The sequence below is a fragment of the Drosophila serrata genome, unplaced genomic scaffold (assembly GCF_035046125.1).
Source record: "Drosophila serrata isolate PLE 108 unplaced genomic scaffold, ASM3504612v1 contig_265, whole genome shotgun sequence".
Lineage (NCBI taxonomy): Eukaryota > Metazoa > Arthropoda > Insecta > Diptera > Drosophilidae > Drosophila > Drosophila serrata.
Genome location: NW_028257163.1, coordinates 18,533 through 39,839, shown reverse-complemented (window position 1 = coordinate 39,839; position 21,307 = coordinate 18,533). Strand labels below are relative to the sequence as shown.

Genomic DNA, 21,307 nt, shown 5'->3' with positions numbered 1-21,307 from the left:
GTTCTAGGAGATTTGAATATCCCTGGTGCTATTTGGTGCTCAAATAATTCCACCAATACTCTTAATACACCTACACAATATGACTTTATCGCTGGCTTGTTTGACATTTCGCTGTCTCAAGTCAACCATGTGCGAAATTCCTTACAGCGCTTGCTCGATCTTTGCTTCGTCTCTGATCCTGCGAGAGTCAGTTTAGCAAGGGTGGCGCCTCTGATGCAGCCCGAAGATCCTTATCATCCAACTTTCGATGTGACTCTTGATATTGGGCGTGACGTACAGAATATTTCTGACCGTCCAGCCAATAAAGTCTTATGTTTTCGCAAAACGGACTTTGAACGGCTGAATAATTTTATAAACGAGTTCAATTGGTCCGATCTATACATGTGCACTGACATGGCAGTTGCCGTGGATATTTTTTACAGTGCCATGAATTCATTTTTTACTGAATGTGTTCCGTTATATTATCCGCCAAGCTCGAATAAACCGCCGTGGTTTACTAAAGAGTTGAGCCGACTTAAAAATAAAAAATCTAGATGTATGCTAAATTTAAAATCACCGGTTCTCAATCTGCCCTTTCATCTTATTTATCAGCTCAGTCAAACTTTACCGTGCTGAACGCGCAGTGTTATAAAAACTATTTAACTCGTTGTAGGGCCCAGTTCTCACAGGACCCAAAACAGTTTTATAATTTCGTTAACACTAAACGTAAGCCTAAAACAAATCCTTCCTCGCTTTCATTTGAAAATACTACCGCAAATAATGATCAGGCAATAGCCGATCTATTTTCGCAGTTTTTTTAAACAACCTATTCTAGCTCTTCGTATCTACACCAGACCTATTCCTACGACATACCCAAATCAAACTTAATTTTCTGTCCTAGCCTAAACGAAAGCTCTCTCCTTTTAGATCTTCATCGTGTCAAGCCAGTTTATTCTCCAGGTCCCGACGGAATTTCTGGCTGTGTGCTCAGGTATTGTGCCGACGCCCTGTGCTATCCCCTTCTGAAATTGTTTACATTGTCCTTGGAAACCTCCCACTTTCCCATTATTTGGAAGGAATCGTTTATTATTCCTCTCCACAAAAAGGTAGCAAATTGGATGCCAGCAATTATAGAGGAATCTCTCAGTTGTCGGCCATCCCTAAATTATTTGAAAACATTATCACCCCTCACTTACAGCACTGTTACTGTTAACTATTCTCTCCTCGTTAGAAAACTCGATTTAATGGTTTTCCAAGTGATCTTCTTAATTTGATCTCTAGTTATTTGAATGGCAGGACGCAAAAAGTCCTCTTTAAGAATAATTTATCCAATGTTCTAAGGGTTACATCTGGCATCCCGCAAGGAAGCCATTTGGGACCCTTATTGTTTACATTATTTATAAACGACCTGCCCAAAGTCTTGACTAACTCCAGAGTACTTATGTACGCGGATGACGTCAAGCTTTGCGTGCAATACAATGACGTTGCCTGCCAGTCGGATTTACAAACAGATCTTAATAATTTTTAAACTTAAATGGCTCGAAGTGCAAGCTAATGACATTCTCTCGTGTCGTCCATAAGCTTGCTACTTACACGCTGAACTGCTGCTCTTTGGAAAGAATTAATACTGTTGACGATTTAGGTGTCCGCTTGGACCCAAAACTTGACTTTATTGATCATATGGTGAATAGAGCCAGGGGTGTGCTTGGATTTATTAAACGGTGGTCGAAGGAATTCAATGACCTCTATGTTACTAAATCCTTATATACTTCCTTAGTTCGTCTTATCCTAGAATATGGATGCTGCGTTTGGAGCCCTCAGTACGGCGTCCATAGTAAACGCATTGAGTCGGTTCAAAAGAACTTTTTACTTTTCGCTCTACGCGGTTTAATTTGGGATGCAAACCAAAGATTACCATCCTACTCTAGTAGACTCCTATTAATAAACTTGCCGTCCTTAGCCAATCGTAGATCGATGCTAGGAATAACTTTTATTTTTAACCTTATACATGGTGATGTGGAAAGTGCTGACTTGTTGAGTCAGCTTAATTTCCATGTACCATGTAGAACTACTAGATCCTATATCCCATTAGTGTTGCGCCACTGTAGAACCTCCTTTGAACCTTTTAGAGTGCTATGTGCAAATTATAATGATTTGTACACACTAATCTCTAACGTAGATACCCTTCCCAAATTAAAATCTTTAATACTAACACACTTAGTAAGCATGCAAGCTAACAATCTGGCAGCACGCCGGTAGTCAATTTCCTTGTATTCTGTCCTATATTTTCTATCGCGCCTACTAACACCTAACCCAAACAGGCACGTGACTGGTGTCATACGGGCCACTTGAATGTACTGACCTTAGTGCATCAACTTCCAAGAAAAATAAGTTATTGCTTACTGCTGTATTTTGTTTTTTGTTTATTTATTTAATTTAATTTTTTTTTTTTTATTATTTATTTTTTTTTTTTTCATGTGATTCATATATTGTAGAAGATTTGGCAGCTATCAAGGTATTTGAGGATGTTTTTGGAGTTTGGGGTAGATGGGTTTGCTATCATAGTGAAAAGGTTAGGGCTGTGGAGGAATTTTGATCATTGGTTGGCAAGGGCGGGGCAAGTGTTTATAATGTGATGTAAGGTAACTTGTGCATTGTTGCACAATGGGCAGAGGCTTTTTTTTAGTTCTGTCGAGGTAGTGGGCGTTTTTTAGGTATGTGTGGCCAAGTCGGGTGATGATTATTTGTTCTCTTCTGTTAAGGGAAGAGTTATTGAAGGGGAGGTTGGTTGTTGATAACTTGTTTATTTCTTGGTACCAGTCTGATACGTATAGTTGAGTTTGTTCCACTCGGAGCAAAATTTTTAAGTAGTGAGCTATGTCTTTAGTGTTTTGGTTAGGCGTGTGGATAAGGGGGAGTTTGGCAGCAAGTTTAGCTGTTTTGTCAGCGTTTTCATTGCCCAGTATTCCAACGCGGATCCAAATAAGTTTTATTTTTGGAAATAATTGGATGATTATATTTCTGATTAAGGCTGGGTAGGATGAGTGGTTGTTTTGGTTAGTGATAGCGGAGATTGAGGAGAGCGAGTCGGAGCATATGGAATATTTGCCTGGAAGTTTGGTGTAGATTGAGATGTCTTCATGGATTGCTTTGATTTCGCTCGAAACTACTGAGGAGTAGGCCGGCAGGAGACCGACTTTAATGGTTTTGTTTTCGGTGGTTACACTGTATGTTGTAATTCCGTTGGCTTTAAAACTGTCTGTCTAAATGAAGTTATGATTGGGAAGGGAGGATTTGAGAGTACGGAATAGTTGTTGGAAAACTATAGGAGGGTGGTGTTTTTGTTGAAATTTGCAAGTGAGGTGTTGGTGGCTTTGATGATGTTTTGCATGTTAAATTTATTGCAGGTTTTTTCTTAGTAGGGAGGTAGGGGATGGAGTGTGTTTTACATATTTTTATTATCTGGTCTATAGTACTGGGGTATCTGAAGGTTCATTTAGAGGGTTTGATGAGAGATTTTAGCGGGGTATCTATGGCTTGGATTAGAATTTTCGAGAGTTTGGCGGTAAGATAGTCTCTCTTGAGTTCTATTGGGTTGATGCCGGCTTCAACCAGTAGGTTGTTTGTGGGTGTAGTCCGGTATGCTCCCAGAGCTGATCTAATTGCTGAGTTAAGAGTGGTTTTTGGGCGGTTGAGTTGGGATTTTGGGGCGTGTCCGTATATGTGGAGGCAGAAGTCTATTTTTGAAACTATGATTGATTTGACAATGTGGTTTAGGGTTGATGTGTTGGTATTATATTTGTGGCAGGAGAGATGTTTGATCATGCCCAGAGGTTTTGTGAGTGCTAATATTGTATTGTTAATGTGAAAGGACCAATTGTATCTGTGGTTAATAGTAAGGCCTAAGATTTTAAGGGTGTTGGTGCTTGGGATAATTGTTTCTCCCGAGTTGATTTTGGCTTTGCAGTTGTGTTTGCGGCAGATGAGGAGGATTTTGCATTTGTCTACTGAGAGGATTGAGCCAGAGTGAGAGCACCATTCGTTTATGCGGTTGAAAGTGGTTGAAAGGTCAGTTGAAGGGTTTTTATGTTTATTGTGTTGTATAATGAGATAAAAATCGTCGGCGTAGGCACAAAATTTGATTTCTTTAGATAGAGAAATGAGGTTGGAAAGTGAATTGTAGGCTATTAGGAATAATGTAACGGAGATTGGTGAGCCTTGTGGGATTCCGTTGTTTAGGGGGAATGAATTGTAGAGGCATTTTCCTAATTTAACTATAATTTTCCTATTTGTCATGAAGTTTTTTACGTAATTGATCGTTTTCGGGCCTATTTTTCATTTGTGGATGCCTATTCTATCAAATGCTTTGGAAAAGTCTAGATATATGATTGTTAGGTGCTTTTTGAGGGCTAGGGATCTGTAGGCTAGGTGGTCTACTTAGAGTAGACTGTCTAGTACAGACTTGCCACTTTTGAAGTCGAATCGGCTATTGTGAATAAGATCGTTATTTACAACGAACCGCCACAATCTTTTAGCCCTAATTTTATCCACAACTTTAGCTAGGCATGGGTTTAAGGAGATAGGTCTATAGGATGCAGTTTCTGTTTTGGGTTTTTGCGGTTTAGCTATGGGAAGAACGAGGCTAAGTTTGAAAGATTGAGGAATGTGGGTTGAGAGTATGGTATTGAAGTGATTGATAATTCTATATTTTACTGTGATAGGTAAGTTTTTTATCATTGGATAGGAAATTCGCTCGAGACCTGGCGTGTTGCCTTTTAAGGAGTAAAGGGCTGATGAGAATTCTATGAAGGAGATGTTTCTTTCTATTTCTAAGGCTGGGTTGGAGGTCTAATATGTTGGGGTAGTGTTCAGGAGTTCTTTGTTAAGTCTGAATTGGGATGAGAAATTTCTACCTTCAGCTTGATCTGACCAAGTTTGGCCAAAAGCATTTGCAATTTCGGTTTGATCGGTTAACTCCGTGGGGTTGCATATGCAGAGTATGTGTTTTTGCGGGTAAAGGCCGCATAGTCCTTTTATGTTTGCCCTCGTTTTTGTGGGGTCGGAGAATTGGTTGATGCTGGATGTAAATTTTAAAATGGATGTTGTCTTTGCTAGTCTTACTGCTCTTTTAAGTTTGGCATTCGCTCTCTTGTATTCTATTTTATTGTATGTGTTAATTTCCCTTTTTAATTTATTCCATTTATTGGATTTAATTTTTTTTAGAAGAGGTAACTCTTTGTTCCACCAGAGGACCGTGCGATTGAGGGAAAAGGTATTGTTTTGAGGGATTGAAAAGTGGGCGCTTTCAATTATAATTTTTTTTAATAGGTCTGCTTCTCAATTGGCATTAGAACTGGGTTGGGATGAGTAGTTAAGGTTGTGTGCAATTTTCCTGAAGAGATCCCAGTCTGCGGATTGAAGATTAAATGATGGTTTAGAAATAAATGTGGGAGAGATAGGGTTGTTAAACATAGATATGAGTATAGGGAAGTGGTCACTTCCATAGAGGTCGTCCAGTACTTTCCAGTGGATTTCTGAAGCTATATAGGCTGAGGCAAAAGTTAGGTCTATGTGTGTGAAGGTCTTATGGGTGGAAAAATGTGTGGGGGTTTTGTCATTGAGGAGTATATAGTCGGATCTGTCTAAGTTTTCGGCAATAACGTTACCTCTGCTGTTTTGTTTGGGTGAACCCCAGTAGGGGTGCCAACTGTTAAAGTCTCCCAGCACCAGCGTGTGGGCGTTTTGTGTGTCAAGGACATTCTCTAAATTTCTTACGTTAAATGTCTTGGAAGGGGATATATATGCAGATATTATGTTAAATTTGATTTTCGAGTGTATTTTTGCTCCAACTGCGTCGAAGTCAGTGTCTTTCGGGGTATGGTTTTGGGAGATGGAACTGTGGATTAGGAGGGCAGAGCCACCAAAGCTGTTATTGTTGGTGACGCTGGTAGAGTGTGTTATTAATGGGGGTGGGGAGTGAGGAGAAATTTAATAAGTGGGTTTCTTGAAGGGCTAAGATGTGAGGGCTTTGTGCCTTAATTAGTTAATTGTAGTTCTGTGTAGTTGTTTCTATAGCCGTGTATGTTCCATTGTATGATTTTATGTTCATGTTCATTAGATGTTAAGGTGTGCTTTTAGATATAAATTATGGCTAGTAGTTATATATTGTGTTTAAATTGATTACTGATCTGAGGTTATAGATTCTAAGGCGGAGAGTGATTTTAGTTTAGACCTAGATATTATTGTGTTTTGTTCGGATTTGAGGAGACGTTTAGTTCTATTAGATGTGTTTAGGGGGAGAAATTTTTTAGATTTTTTCTTTGTGGTATCGGCTTGGGAGGTGCTGGGTATATCCGATTCTGCTGACATGGGTTCATCTGAGGTGAGGTTGGATGCGATGGGTGGGTCAAATTCGTTGGAACTGAAGCTTACTGTTTTCCTGTTTGTTGACGGTTGTGATTTTGTTGTGTTTTGTTGTTGTGGAACCGTCGTGGTGTCGTTTGGTGTAGATGAACCAGGCTGTGCTGGTATCAACTTTTTCCAGTGTTTTGATGGCTTGGACTTCTTTGTTGTAAAGGAAGATTGGGCAGGCCTTGTTGCGGGCGTGATGGTTGGATCCGGGCAGATTTTTGGAGGAGCAGTTGATGCAGTTTGGTTTATTTTGGCATATTTCTGAGTTGGCGAGATCAAGGTGGGATGGGAGTCCACAGTTTGCGCAAGTTAAGGGGCTTTTCGCAGAACTTTGTGGTATGGCCGAAACGAAAGCAGTTTTTGCAGTGCACAGGAGGAGGGATGTAGGGGCGAACCTGCACTCTCTCGTAACCAACGTTCAGGAATTCTGGTAGATTCGTTAGTTTGAAAGAAATTTTTATGAGGCCAGTTTCGGTTGGTTGAGTTTTATTAAGAAATTGTCCGGGCATATATTTGTAGATTTTTTCCACGACTTCTACTTTTTGTGATTTGAGGTTCTCCAGTATTTCGCTTTCGCTTATTCCTCTTAGGTCATTTGAATAGATAACGCCTTTGGTGGAGTTTAGGATTCGATGTTCGGTGATTTTGATGGGGATGTTGAGGTAGGGAATGTTGGACGGCATATTGATTCATTTTATGAGTTTTTCAGCTTGTGATATGTTATTAGTTTTGATTAGAAGGTTTCCGTCTTTTGTTTTCCTGCAACTGATGACTTCTCCTTGGATTGCGTGGTCTATGGTTTTCTTGACGATGAATGGTGAGATTTCTGCCAGTGACTTAAAATGCTCATCCGTGCTTGCTGCTACTAGGAACAAGCCGTCGGGAGGTTGTTTCTTCCAGATGTCTGGTGGTTCAAACATGTTGGGGTTAACAAACTATAAGGTCGCTTAAAGTTGCCGAAATTGTCTGCTTCATCGCTCGAGATGTAGATAAAAGACTTTATCTTCTCGTTTGTTTTGTGCTTGGATGCTGCGTTAGACGTTTCGCGGAAGAACACAACCGATCGCTTCAGCTGTCGATTGTGAATTGATTCTAAAATATTATTTTCTTGGTTATGTTGGTTTCGGATTCATGTGACTAATGCATTCGAATACTGTGTGCTCGTCTCACAAACTTGTGTTGTATTACGTTGATACTGCTAACTGGCTTTGTTGTAGTGTCCTCGCTGTTTTGCGGATTCGTGACCGGAAACGCGTCGTCCGCTATCCTCTGCCCACTGCCGTTCGACTCGAAAGATAAATGACGTTCCGGGTTCTGCGTTCCACCACAATATATAGACCCTTCCCATTTTTGTGCAGGCCCGATTACGCGATCCAACCCAAAGATCAGCGGACCCAATGCACCATAAGTTCACGTTGACTACTCCTTGGCTACTCACCAGCTCGACGCGGATCCTGTTATGAAGTAAAAATTACTGGGTCACAACGGCTATACATTTGCATTGCAAATGTAAAATTTATTACTACTCTCAAATTCAATTATTAGGGTTATGTCAGTTTTTTAAAAGCGAAGGTTAATTCCCTATGTAGAATCCCAACCCGGAGTCATCAAGCTTTTGTGATCTTATTTGTTTTCATATTTTAAGATCTCTCTATCTGTCTTCCCCTCTTACACAATTAAAAAAAAATATTGCCCCTAACTTAAAAGTACAAGAGATCAATTATGATTATTTTTTTCGCAAAGTTCATAATATATTTAACCAGGCTAACTTCGTTTCTATTTGAAAACAAAAAATTCTATAATTTTTGGTTACAAAAAGCGTTATATATATCCGCAAATTATCCGTTTCATTGAAGTGGTCTTTGGTAAACCATATTTTTTTATTTTTGGTCTGATGTTAATACAAAAAAAGCGCATGGTTTCCCATCTCGTGAACACGCAATGTATAACTGCTTATATGAAAAACTATGATTGTCTAAATTTATCCCGCAAACCCTTAGCGATTGGCCCTGCGACTTGGTAATTGTCATTGCGAACGCAAGGCGAACTGGAAATTGCAATCGTTTGAAGTCAAACGGAAGATTAGTTGGAATGATTGGTATTCGAGGAATACATTCATTTTCACCCGTGTACTTTCCGTTAATAATGGTTGCTTCAATCAAATTCGGCATTCATAAGTCTTTTTACCGAAGGTAGGGTACCGTTTCAAAGTCGCGGCGGATTTAAACTACGCAATATCAGCAACTAACGGTCGCGGATATCGTTTTGTGCACTTTCCATCAGCCATGCAAGGCAATAATGGATTTAATTCACCGCACGGTCCATGCACGATCTGTGTCGTCACAATGTCGTGTAGGTGGGATCAGTGACTGATATGATGTCATCCACTTCATTCGAATGTAATTTTTTCAGCAACCAAATTCGGATATGAGTATGAGGTAGTTCACGCTTCTACAATTCCACCGAGTACATATAACAACGCGTGTCATCAAAAACTCGATACATAATAAGCACATCCATCTTAACCTTAATTTTTTGTTTAAATACTTCGGCGATTATGTCATGGCGATCGGTATTGGTATTGCGGTATTGGGCCCGGTTGCAACTCACGTTCAATTTCCGTCCACTTCGGATTGCATGTGAAATTAATAAATAAAGCCGAAGTATATAATTTAGTATGTACGTCATAGCGTCTTAACCGTATTCGTGCATGTGGTGTGGGCTTACGATATAAGATGATGGGAGAATCGTCAAACGTCCAATCTTCTGAACAACACCATCTGAATGAATACCATAACGCAAGTATATATATTTCTTAGATCGTAGCTTTGCCTGATTGAATCGGATGAACGCTGATCTGTTGGTCTCGACTTTGACATTTATGTCGACAGCGAATTGCTGGAATAGCGGAAGGCACTTTAGAATGACATTATCCTCATTAATTTAATTTAATTAATTTTTTATACATAGCATTAAATATTAATTACTTCATATGTAGTATTAAGGTGCAGACAGCGTGGTTTTTATCGATTAAGCAAACAAATTTCTAAAGCATGCTTTGTTTTTTATTAGGCGTAACTTAGGTTTCACTAGAGTAAGTAAATCAGGCAGGCTAACTAAAACGACCGAGATTACTAGTAAGCTACTATCTACAGGAGAGACAGCACGGCCGAAAACAATCGAGCGTGGCTGACAGAAATTTGGAAAGAGCCAAATCATAGGACATAGGAGAAAAACCACAGCATGACAGATAGACATCACAGACTCAAGGTAACTTATCCCTTTCGACATAGGGAAGTGGTAGACGACCTAGAACCGATGGCATACTAAAACCCGATCCCATTCGATGAATTGGCAGAGGATGATCGCTGCTTTGCTGCAAAGAAAGACCTGCTGACCAAATGCTGATTTTCCGTTTCAGCAGGAAATAGGTAGTTGATGCACACCCAGTGCCGAGAATAGGACGAGGCAGAAAAGAGAGAGATCGAGAGAGAAACAGTGGATGGGAAAGCGTAAATGCTAAAGCAAAGGCGCAGGAGACTAAAATTTAACACCGTAGATCCGAGCGAAAAATAAAAGATCACTCAGGTGAAGCAGAATGGAAGAGACTCACCGGATTAATTTATTATTCCATTCGGCGGGAACACTTTCATGACAACGCACATACTAATGTCAAACTGACATACTATAGCACAGATTAATTGTCATTAATAGGACAGCATACTTGCGTGGTCGTTGTGAGTCTTGTGTTAGCTTTATGTTTCATGTTCAATTCAATTGATATTTAGCAGTTTAGCAGTTAGCAGTTTAGCGTTTAAAAAAGCCTGGAAGAAAAAAAAAAGTTTGTCATTAGCTAGCATTTGGAGCCTTTTAAGTTTAATACGTTTACGCGACACCATGTTTGGAAATTGTTAAGATCTGTAAGTAAACCCGACTGGCAAGCAATGGCCTTATATTGCACGCAAAGCTTGACGTCGTTAGCGTACACAAGTACTCTGGAGTTAGTTAGAACTTTGGGCAGATTGTATAAAAATAATGTAAACAATAGGGACCCAAATGGCTCCCTTGTGGGACGCCAGAAGTAACGCTGAGAACATTAGATAAATTATTATTAAGTCCCATTAAATCAACTTTCCTAACAAAGGAGAGAATGGTTAACAGAGTCAAATGCTTTACTGAAATCAGTTTTAATCTTTCGAAATCGAATTAGTCTTTCATCTTTCCAAGTGAACGGAAGTGTTTTTTTTCTTGCGCTCTTGACTTGTGTTAAAGTTTGCTAATAACCACCGGGGTTAAATTAAATCTTCCATATTGTGTTTAATAACTTACCGTTCACTTCGCGTGTGCATGCAGCTATTCTGATTTGTGTATTTAATTGGTTTATATTTCCCAACTTAGTTGTTCTGCTAGTGCTATCTTTTGCATATTTTGCATTCCTTTTTGTGCCTTCTTCGTTTTGCTTTCCTTTGCGCCATCGCGACATCTAAACGTTTTAGTTTTTCTATCTCCCACGCTCTCAGTCACCCGACTATGTTTTTTGGGAGGGACATGCATACTTAAATGGCTTAACTTTCAGCGACGGCTTTTTTGCCGACTTCACTACCATTATTGCTGTGCTCTTATTATTATGTAAAATGTAAAATGTAAAAGAACTAAAGTCCGATAACTATTTTATTTATCTCACTTAGTAGGAATGTTAAACCAATGTGGCTCCCACATTGATTTACTGAATGAAAATGATTACCAGATCGAAATTCAAAAAGATTTTATTTTCGTGCTCCGATAAATTGAAGATATGAAAATTCGGGTTAAAGTCGGTTAAAGTTGCGTTTAGTTTTCAATAATGGCTAGTAAATCTTAAGGTTCCATTTTAGTATCTTAATGTGCTATATATAAGATATGTGTTAATTTTAGTTTGCAGAAGTTCGAACCGGGGGAACGAGGTCAAGCTAGTTATGACTTTTTTTCCACTATTTCTGATACCCAAAATTGTATGTCATAAAGCTAAAACAGTGTTATTTAGTCACGTTTCGAAGAAAAAGTTATCGCTTAAACCATAGTGTATAATTAATGCATAAAAAAATAGACCAAGCCCAATATTATAGTTTCAACCATATTTGTTTATTTATTTGTGTTTAGGTGGTTTCCGCGTTTTGGAAAAAGCAAGCATTTAGCGGAAGTGAATCTTACTCATGCATTGGTAATATTTGGAAAATATAACTGTTTTCGTATGGATATATCTGGCAAACAGGTTTACTATTTATCTGTATCTATTATTTACAATAACAAATCCTTTTTTAGATCGGACCGTCTTTTGTATGCCTGAAAGTAAGTTCTACTTTATTTGGAAATTTTCAAGTTTTCCAAAGTATTACACCCATTGGGCCCTTTTTACAAAAAGTTGTGCATCGATTTTATGCTCCTCGGTACTTTGGGCCACTTATAAAAATATTTATTTTTGGGGAAAGTCTTATGGTAAGTAACCGTCTTTAAAATCAATTATAATTATTGTATGTATATTTTTAGTTTCAACGAGATATTAATGTATGGAATAATAAAATGTTCCGTCGAAATCCAATCTTAGCAAAGGAAGATGCATCCATTAAGAAGTTTCGAATGTGGTTTTCACAGTTCTACACATCAAACAGCAAACCTTTTACAGAAACTACCACTGTAAGCTGGTAGCTAACAGATCGTAAAGTTAAATATATAATTAACTATTAAGATTTGAGTGACATAAATTTCTGTTCGTAATTGTATTTATGAAATCATTTTTCTTAAATTTTGTTTGTTATATTTCTTTTAAAAAAATGAGACTTTAAAAAAGATAAGTTAGCCAAAAGGGTACACAGAGGAAACAACGGATGACCGAGTCTTCTGCCATAGCTCATTTTCCAAGAGGTGGCGGGTGGAAGCAGGCCCACGGGTAAGTTTCGATCAAGGATGCTTACAAATGGTTTACCTGACTAAATGGCGTACCTGCCCGATGACTCTAAGGTTGGCAGCTAAGGTGTCTCCTGTGTTTTCCTGGTCGAGCAATGAAATAAAAATGAAATATGGGCAAAATGCCAAGCTTCGGAGGTCGTTGAGAGAATAAACCCCAAAAATAATTTCGTAGATAGATGAATGAGGAAAAGAAGGTGAGGGCGCAGCATCTCAATCTACATCGAAGAACTACTGATACCAAGTTGAGACATCGCCACACTGTGAAGTTCCGAAGAGAGTTTAAGTACCAAGATAGTCAAGATAGTGGCGGAGGCAAGGATGATCCCTGCGACGCTGAAGAAATGGCACAATTTTTTTGCGGACATTGCGAAATATGAGGCATATAAGAAGGCAAAGCAATATCGGTCACAGGATGTGAACGAGAACGAACCACAGTGGGCAAAAAAACTCCCTTGCTAAACCGAGGGAGGCAATATCGGGAGGCAGAGTATATCGACATTGGATTACTATAAGAGCTTTGGACCACAGCAGAGTCTATAGTCTGTGACTTCCAGGATATACACTACTGTACAAACTTTATGATTTCAGTACACCGATCTAGCAGTGGCGTAGGAAGTCAGAATGTTGTTATTGAAAACAAGAAATGGGACCCATTTGAAGTAGTAAAAAAGCTTAGAAAAAGGCGGTTTAAGAATTCCAGAAGGATTCTTGGAAGAGCTACTGCGAATCAATGGAAAACATACAAAACAATACTGCAACATTAAATAAGTCCCTTGCCGATGCGCGTGCAACACCAACCTTTCACGCATAGGTGTACCGCTGTACCTGCTGCGCTCTTTTTGTTATCTATTGCTCTCTCTCTCTTCTTTTTTCGCCTTATCTGTTAAGAAAAACTACATTGTAAGCGAATATTAATTGAAGCCAAGCGTCCGATCGGCAGTTGCAGCTCCGATGAGAGAAAATATAAATAAAAGCCCTACCAAATAATCTTGAATCTTAAATTACATTCTCGCATCAATTTTGCTGTTGCCGAATTTTCGGTCATTGTGTGCGTTGGACTTTCACCCGAAAAAAAATTGAAAGGCAGCTTTAATGCGGAATGTGCAGTTTGACCATCTTCCAACAATGGTGGTAGCTATTTGTGATCTTGACCGAATAGTTGCAAAATCAGCGAAATGCCGAATGTCTTCCCAGTCCCTCCGGGAGAGTAGAGAAAGTAAATGCCTCTCGTTCCATCGTCAACCACCTTCATCAGCAAATCGACAATTTTGCTCTGCGCTTAAAAGCGGCACATTGTTTTCAACTTTTTCGGCCAGTTCATCTCGATCATAGTTTGGCTCCCGTTGAAACTATTTGGTGCTGGCATTCTCAGTGTCGAAAGCAGACCGTCGCACATGAGCATGCTCATGTCTCCAAGCAAAACAAACATTCTTTGTTCATTTCGTCGTTAATTTCAAAGTCGAAATAAGAAGTAGTGCAAAATATCGTCAGCCATCTCGTCCTTGTATTTGTCATACAACACAACTAGGTTCGACGGATGATAATTGCAAATGATGTACGAATTTGATGGCGCAGAAACAGTTGTTGACAGAGTGGTGAGTCCCAATGAGTATTGTTTTTAAGCAAAGTCTCGCGAAAAGTGGAGAACACCACACCATCTGCAGTACGCAGTGTGTTAAATGATGTTGGGCCTCTAATGATTACCAAAAGCAAACGTATATAGAAGCATTCATCTTGGCCTGGATAAACTGTGTATATTCGTCCTGGGCATCTGTAGAATAGACTTAAGAAAGTAGTACAGTCGGGTAACGTTCAAGAATCGGTAATGCAAAAAGCCGCTAAACAGCCTTACCACAACAACACAACACCAACAAAAGCGAATAATATGGAACGATCAATGTGTTATCCACCTACCGTTATCATTTGGAGAGTGATGCCGTTAGAATGGATATCAGTCATGACCACTGATTGTGTCACGCACAAATGGATGAGAAAAACGCTTAGTGGGTTTTCCGTTATCCATGTAATTTTCCGAATTTCCGCAAAATTAATCGCATCAATATGATGTGGTCGGATCTTGTCTAGCATCCAAAGCAGAATATGTACGTGTGGAATTCGTTCGAGTACAGCGAACACAGCGAACTATGTAATCCGTAAGTACTGTCATCTTTTGTTTTTGAATACCCGGCAGCAACAAACTTGAAATTTCTGGCCATCTCGTATTGCACGTTAATGTGGGGAATAAATTCGGGAGTCCTTAACTACGCACGTACGTCATCGCATCTTGAGCGTACTCATGCATATGGCGCGGGATTTCAATATAAGTAGCAGGAGGAATGGTCAAACGACCAAGCTTGGCCGCGGGTTCTCAGTAACAATTGCATTGCGCATGTATGCGATGTATGCCTGATCGTAAGTTCAACTGATTAAAACAAAGAAATTTAAGCCTCTCCGTTTCTACTTTCACGTACATGTCGATCGTAAGTTCAACTGATTAAAACGAATAAATTTAAGCCCTCGTTTCTACTTTCACGTACATGTCGACACAATACTGTTGAAACAAAAGGCCGTATCTCAACAAATTGCCGAATCATCAGTCTATACGTATAAAAATTTATTGAGTTGATTTTCTTATTCCTTTCTTCTTTTGAAATATTAATGTGGGATTCGAAATAGGTGGGTTTCCTTTGCGTCATACTCGAAGTGGGTGAAGCTATCTGGCAACTCATAATAATTTCGATGTATAAATATTTGCCGATACTTTTAAGACCACCAAATAAAAGCTAGAAGTAAGAGAATCGTCGTTTATCATCGCTAGAGAGAAGTTGAGAATAGGAAGACGCTGTGTTTGAAAAAGAAAGGCAAAGGCTGCTCTTTGGAAGGCGTTGGGTCATTCTTTCATCTTCCCAAGTGAACGGACGTGTTTTTTCTTGCGCTCTCGTTTTGTGTTAAAGTTTGAAAATAACCACCGGGGTCTACTTAAATTTTTTATTTTGTGTTAATAACTTCCCGTTCACTTCGCGTGTGCATGCAGCAATTTTGATATGTGTTTATAATAGGTTTTATTTACCAGTTTGGTTGTGTTGCTAGTGCTATCTTTTGCATATTTTGCATTCCTTTTTGTGCCTTTTTCGTTTTGCTTTCCTTTGCGCCATCGCGACAGCTAAACGTTTTAGTTTTTGTATCTTCCACGCTCTCCCACCCTCTTGCTCTCACTGTGCCGCTGCACTTCTTAACTTATCTTTATAACTCTCTTTTTTCTCAAGTACAGGTTCAGTGGTAAGTCTTAATAATGTCCGCTAATATTGTCTGTTTCGCCAAAACCTGCAAAAAAACTGTTTCTAAAGGGGACCTTACAATAGCCTGCTAGCTGTGCGACAACATCAAGCACGCCAATTTTATAATTTTGTTACCACTAAACACTTGACACTTAAAGCATAACAAAAATATTTCCTCGCCTTCATTTGAAAATACTATCGCAAATAATAATCAGGCAATAGCCGATCTATTTTAGCAGTTTTTTCAAACAACTTATTCAAGCTCTTCGTATTTACACCAGACCTACATACCCAAATCAAACTTAATTTTCTGTCCTAGCCTAAACGAAAGCTCTCCCCTTTTAGATCTTCATCGTGTCAAGCCAGTTTATTCGCCAGGTCCCGACGGAATTCCTGGCTGTGTGCTCAGGTATTGTGCCGACGCCCTGTGCTATCCCCTTCTGAAATTGTTTACCTTGTCCTTAGAAACCTCCCACTTTCCCATTATTTGGAAGGAATCGTTTATTATTCCTCTCCACAAAAAAGGTAGCAAATTGGATGCCAGCAATTATAGAGGAATCTCTAAGTTGTCGGCCATCCCTAAATTATTTGAAAACATTATCACCCCTCACTTACAGTACCTTTGTAGATCGGTTATTTCTCCATGTCAACATGGTTTTATTAAGCGAAGATCAACAACAACAAATCTTTTGGAGCTCTCTTCCTATATTTTAAAGGGCTTCCACAATAATTTTCAGACAGATGTAATCTATTCTGATTTCAGTAAAGCATTTGACTGTGTTAACCATTCTCTCCTTGTTAGAAAACTCGATTTAATGGGTTTTCGAAGTGATCTTCTTAATTGGATCTCAAGTTATTTGAATCGCAGGACGCAAACGGTCCTCTTTAAGAATAATTTATCCAATGTTCTAAGGGTCACATCTGGCGTCCCGCAATAAAGCCATTTGGGACCCTTATTGTTTACATTATTTATAAATGACCTGCCCAAATACTCGACTAACTCAAGAATGCTGATGTACGCGGATGACGTCAAGCTTTGCGTGCAATATAATGACGTCGCCTGCCAGTCGGATTTACAAACAGATCTCAATAATTTTCAAACTTGGTGCCGTGTAAACTTATTAAACTTAAATGGCTCGAAATGCAAGCTAATGACATTCTCCCGTGTCGTTCCTAAACTTGCTACTTTTACGCTGAACTGCTGCTCTTTGGAAAGACATAATTCTGTTGACGATTTGGGCGTCCGCTTGGACCCAAAACTTGACTTTATTGATCATATTTCGTCTATGGTGTGCTTGGATTTATTAAACGGTGGTCGAAGGAATTCAATGACCCCTATGTTACTAAATCCTTATATACTTCTTCAGTTCGTCCTATCTTAGAATATGGATGCTGCGTTTGGAGCCCTCAGTACGGCGTCCATAGTAAACGCATTGAGTCGGTTCAAAAGAACTTTTTACTTTTCGATTTACTCGGTTTAAATTGAAATGCAAACCAAAGATTACCTTCCTACTCTAGTAGACTCCTATTAATAAACTTGCCGTCCTTAGCCAATCGTAGAACGATGCTAGGGATAACCTTTATTTTTAACCTTCTCCATGGTGATATGGAAAGTGCTGACTTGTTGAGTCAGCTTAATTTCCACGTACCGTGTAGAACTACTAGATCCTATATCCCATTAGTGTTGTAACCACTGTAAAACCTCCTTTGAACTGCATGAACCTTTTAGAGTGTTATATGCAAATTATAATGATTTGTACACACTAATCTCTAACGTAGATAGTCTTCCCAAATTAAAATCTTTTATTCTAACACACTTAGTAAACATGGAAGCAAACAACCTTGCAGTACGCCCTTAGTAACCCAAAAAGGCACGTGCCTGGTGTCATACTGGCCACTTGAATGTACTGACTTTAGTCCTTAAAAAAAAAGTAACAAAAATTAGGCAGAGGCGAGCGGAGAAAATCAGGAGCGTGAGGCGGCGACTGGAAGAGCTGACTCGAGGTGACGATCAAGTCGGTTCAAAAGAACTTTTTACTTTTTGCTCTACGCAGTTTAAATTGGGATGCAAACCAAAGATTACCTTCCTACTCAAATAAACTCCTTGTTTATGGGGAAACATCAAATTTGCCACCCTTGAGCAATAATTACGAACACACGAATAGGTTGATTATATGCTGTATATTATTTCGTTTCTGTTCTCCGGTCGGAGCTGCAACTAACGACCGACCGCTTTGCTTCAGTATATATAAGACGCTTTCAATGTAGCTTAGCTTAACGATAAGGCGACAGAAGAAGCAGAGAGAGAGAGAGAGAAATAGATAAGAAAAGAGAAGAGCTAAGAGCCATATTCCCGTGCTCGCATAATTATGCGCTAGCTGGCTGCTCCGAACATACTCCCCCCGTTTGAGGAGCTACAGTTCCAACTTCATCGGCATCGTGGGGCAGAACGGCTAGCTTGGCGACTGCCCTCTTAATCAGACCCGTAGCAGTACGGACCATGGCTACTCGGATGACGCCGTCCTTGCCAGGAATGCTTTGCCAAGCTGCTATTTCATGGACGGAATGTTGTCCTCCTTTAGCAACACCATGCTTTCAACCTTGATGTTGGACGTTTCGAAGCGCCACTTGCTCCTTTCTTGAAGCAGGGACAAGTATTCGCTGCTCCGCCTTTTCCAAAAGTGCTGCTGCATCTGTGTCACCCGTTGTCATCTGCTGAGGTGGCCAGATGAGTCACGTCAGGCTCAGGAAATCGGCTGTAGCCGGAACCCCTTAGGAAGTGAGCTGGCGTTAGCACTTCCAGGTCATCTGCACTTCCTGTAATTGGACAGAGTGCTCGAAAGTTGAAATTGGCGGAAATCTCATACGACAGAGTTCTTAATTCATCAAGGGTCAAGATGGAGTCCGACGACCCTGTAAAAATGATATTTCGACGACTTGACCGCCGCCTTCTGTAAACCTCCGAAGTGAGGGGCCATCGGCCAACAGGCAGATGATATTGATGCCGTGTGTTGCTCGCTCAAAAACAATGCCTTTAACTCGGCAAGCTCGCTCTTCGCGCCAACGGAGTTTGTAGCATTGTCGCTCCAAATAATACGGGGACTGCCCCTAAGGCTAATAAACCTTCTGAGGGCTGCGATGAAGGAATCGGTTGTGAGGTCCTGGACGACTTCCAAATGTGCCGCCTTCGTACATACAAACAACGTACATACAAACACGGCAATATAACACTTGTGAGGTGCTTTATTCCTGCTTTCCGCTTTACCATAGAAAGGCCCACAATAGTCCAGTCCTATGGCATGAAAAATAGGATTAAGCCGCACTCTATCTGTTGGCAGGCTACCCATAACGTGCTCCCAAGTCACTGGCTTCATTCAAAAACGTCGGATGCATTTGTTGACGACGCTAGCTACGAATTTGCGGCCTCCAATTGGCCAAAAACTTTGCCGCAATGTGGCAAGCGATGTTTGTGTTCCTGCATGCAAAAATGTTCTATGAAAATAAAAGTCGATCGCTTTTGTCACGCAGTCCTTGGGTAACAATATCGGATGCCTCATATCGTAGTCCAGATTTGAATTCTGAAGCCTTCCGCAAACGCGCAATAATCCATCGAATCCGAGCATTGGCCTCAGTGAGATCAGCTTGCTCTCCTGAGGACACGGCTTGTCCTGGCTGAGTAGCCTATACTCCTAGGCAATGTAAACCTGTTGGATGCTCCTAAGAAGCAGCACAGTACCAGGTGATCTCCTCAACCGAAAGAAGGCCATTTAGTGGAACAGCTTTGCCTTTGCAATTGGCGATGGACCGATGAATATATGCAAATTCGCGCTGCAACTTATCAAAAGTGTTGATGAATTGGCAGCTCGCTGAAACGTCAATGCAAACGGCTCCAACTAAAGCTGCGGAACGACGCTCTGGAAGATCCTTAACTGGCTCCAGCAGAGTGGGCCAATTCGACGAGCTTTGAAGCAGGAAAGAACGTCCGTTAGCCCAAAGGGTATTATACAGCAATTCTCTTGGGGTACATCCTCTCGACACGACCGGGTTTAAAATTGTCGGAACGTCATGCCAAGTCATGTCCTTCGTCATCTCCTGTATTTTCGCGATTCGGTTTGACACAAATACATTGATCTCCCTCGGGGGCTGGCGAATCCATGCCAACACATTAGACGAGTCAGACCAGCAATGAAATGCGCTTTAGAAATGTATACTTTCCTTTACGTTTACTATAAGCTCAGTCAATAATAGTTCTGCTGAGAGTTCCAATCTTAGAATTGTCAAAGCCTTCAAGGAAGCTACTCTCGACTTGGCACAGAGCAAATGGACCTTTAATTCTCCATTAACCTCCGATCGCAAATATAAACACGCTCCATACGCCGACAGGCTAGCATCGCAGAATCCATGCAGCTTAACGGAAGCCTGCGGTTGCATTGCGAATCGTGGAGGAAGATTTGAGCTAGTAGCTGAAGCAATAAATGTGTTCAAGCTATATCTATGCAGGGTTTTTCCCACTTGCTGGGGTTTGCGGTACCAAGGCTTGATCCATATTTTCTATCATCCTACACCTCCTCTGCAAGAAGGACTCCATAGAATCCCAAGTAGATATATGGTTGATGGACAAATCCTCTTCCCATTTTTCGCGAGTTCTCTGATCCATCTTTCGTGCGACGATGTGAATTAGCAATCCATTCTAGATTTGTTGCGTAGTGGCCAGGGTACGGATTGCTCGCAGAAGCGAATTCATGAAATCGCTTAACTCCCGAAGACCCTTGGCTGATCCCTTCTCGACACCTTTTAAACCAAGTATTGCCTGTACGTGTGCCTGAAAATGTAGAACTTTATTATCGAATCAAAGCCTTTCTATAATTGGCATTCGAGGGCTCAAGCGAACATATGGTCTCTAGAGCCACGCCGCCTAAGCTTGACCTTAGATATTGTAATTTTTCAATACCACTTAGCTCCTCATCATTTCCGATGACCGTGGTAAATGTCGCAATAAAATCCGACCAATCAGAATAGGATCCACTGAACCGAGCTATCTCTAGAATTGACAACCTTCCTAGATCGGAAAGAAAGATCCGGATGATTAATAATGTCGATGGATTGCGACTTGCGATGCGCCGCAAAACCTCTATTTATTTTCGCCTTTACATCTATAAACGCTATGGGAAATTCGATCCGATGGTCGCTCGCTATCTCCACAAAGTACAAATTTTCCAGCGAAGTCTGTGTGGAATCAAAGGCCAGGATTAAGGAATTAATACACTACATTCGCGCTAGTAAATCAGCTTCATCAAACTAATCCACCGACTCTGCGTTTATATAATAATACATCGAGTTCAATTGCCGCAGAAGGGATTGGGCTTTGGCTCGGTAGAAGTCCACGTCACTTCGCGGTTCATTTTGAGGCTTAACCATGTTTTCCGTATAGGACATTTTTATTTTCTCTGTCAATCGGACGCTTGGCTTCAATATTTATTCGCTTACAATGTAGCTTTGCTTAATAGATAAGGTGAGAGAAGAAGAAGAGAGAGCAATAGGTAAAATTGCTTTTTTTTTACTGCGATTTCATTATTTACTTAAAATAATTAAATTACCCTCAAAAAGGTCACATCTGCAGATGACTTAATATTGGGTGACGGCAACAACATAAAGCCCGCCAAGTGCACTGGTGATCTGCGAAACCTGCAGCA

The 21,307-nt window shown here is 40.3% G+C and overlaps 1 protein-coding gene and 1 pseudogene across 3 annotated transcripts in view; one reads left to right on the top strand and one right to left on the bottom strand.

Moving 5' to 3' along the window:
- nvd (cholesterol 7-desaturase nvd) overlaps nucleotides 1-12,172 on the top strand; it is a 131,554-nt gene extending 119,382 nt beyond the window's left edge. For 2 of the 3 annotated variants that reach the window (XM_020957210.2, XM_086833011.1), the window contains exons 4-6: nucleotides 11,530-11,641; nucleotides 11,692-11,865; nucleotides 11,917-12,172. In XM_020957210.2, the coding sequence (XP_020812869.1) occupies nucleotides 11,530-11,641; nucleotides 11,692-11,865; nucleotides 11,917-12,075 (445 nt within the window). In that variant the 3' untranslated portion in view covers nucleotides 12,076-12,172. The remainder of the gene's footprint in view (nucleotides 1-11,529; nucleotides 11,642-11,691; nucleotides 11,866-11,916) is intronic. The other variant, XM_086833010.1, reaches the window with a different exon arrangement.
- Nucleotides 12,173-17,975: 5,803 nt separating this feature from the next.
- LOC147643599 (uncharacterized) lies at nucleotides 17,976-21,050 on the bottom strand (annotated as a pseudogene).
- Nucleotides 21,051-21,307: the final 257 nt, after the last annotated feature.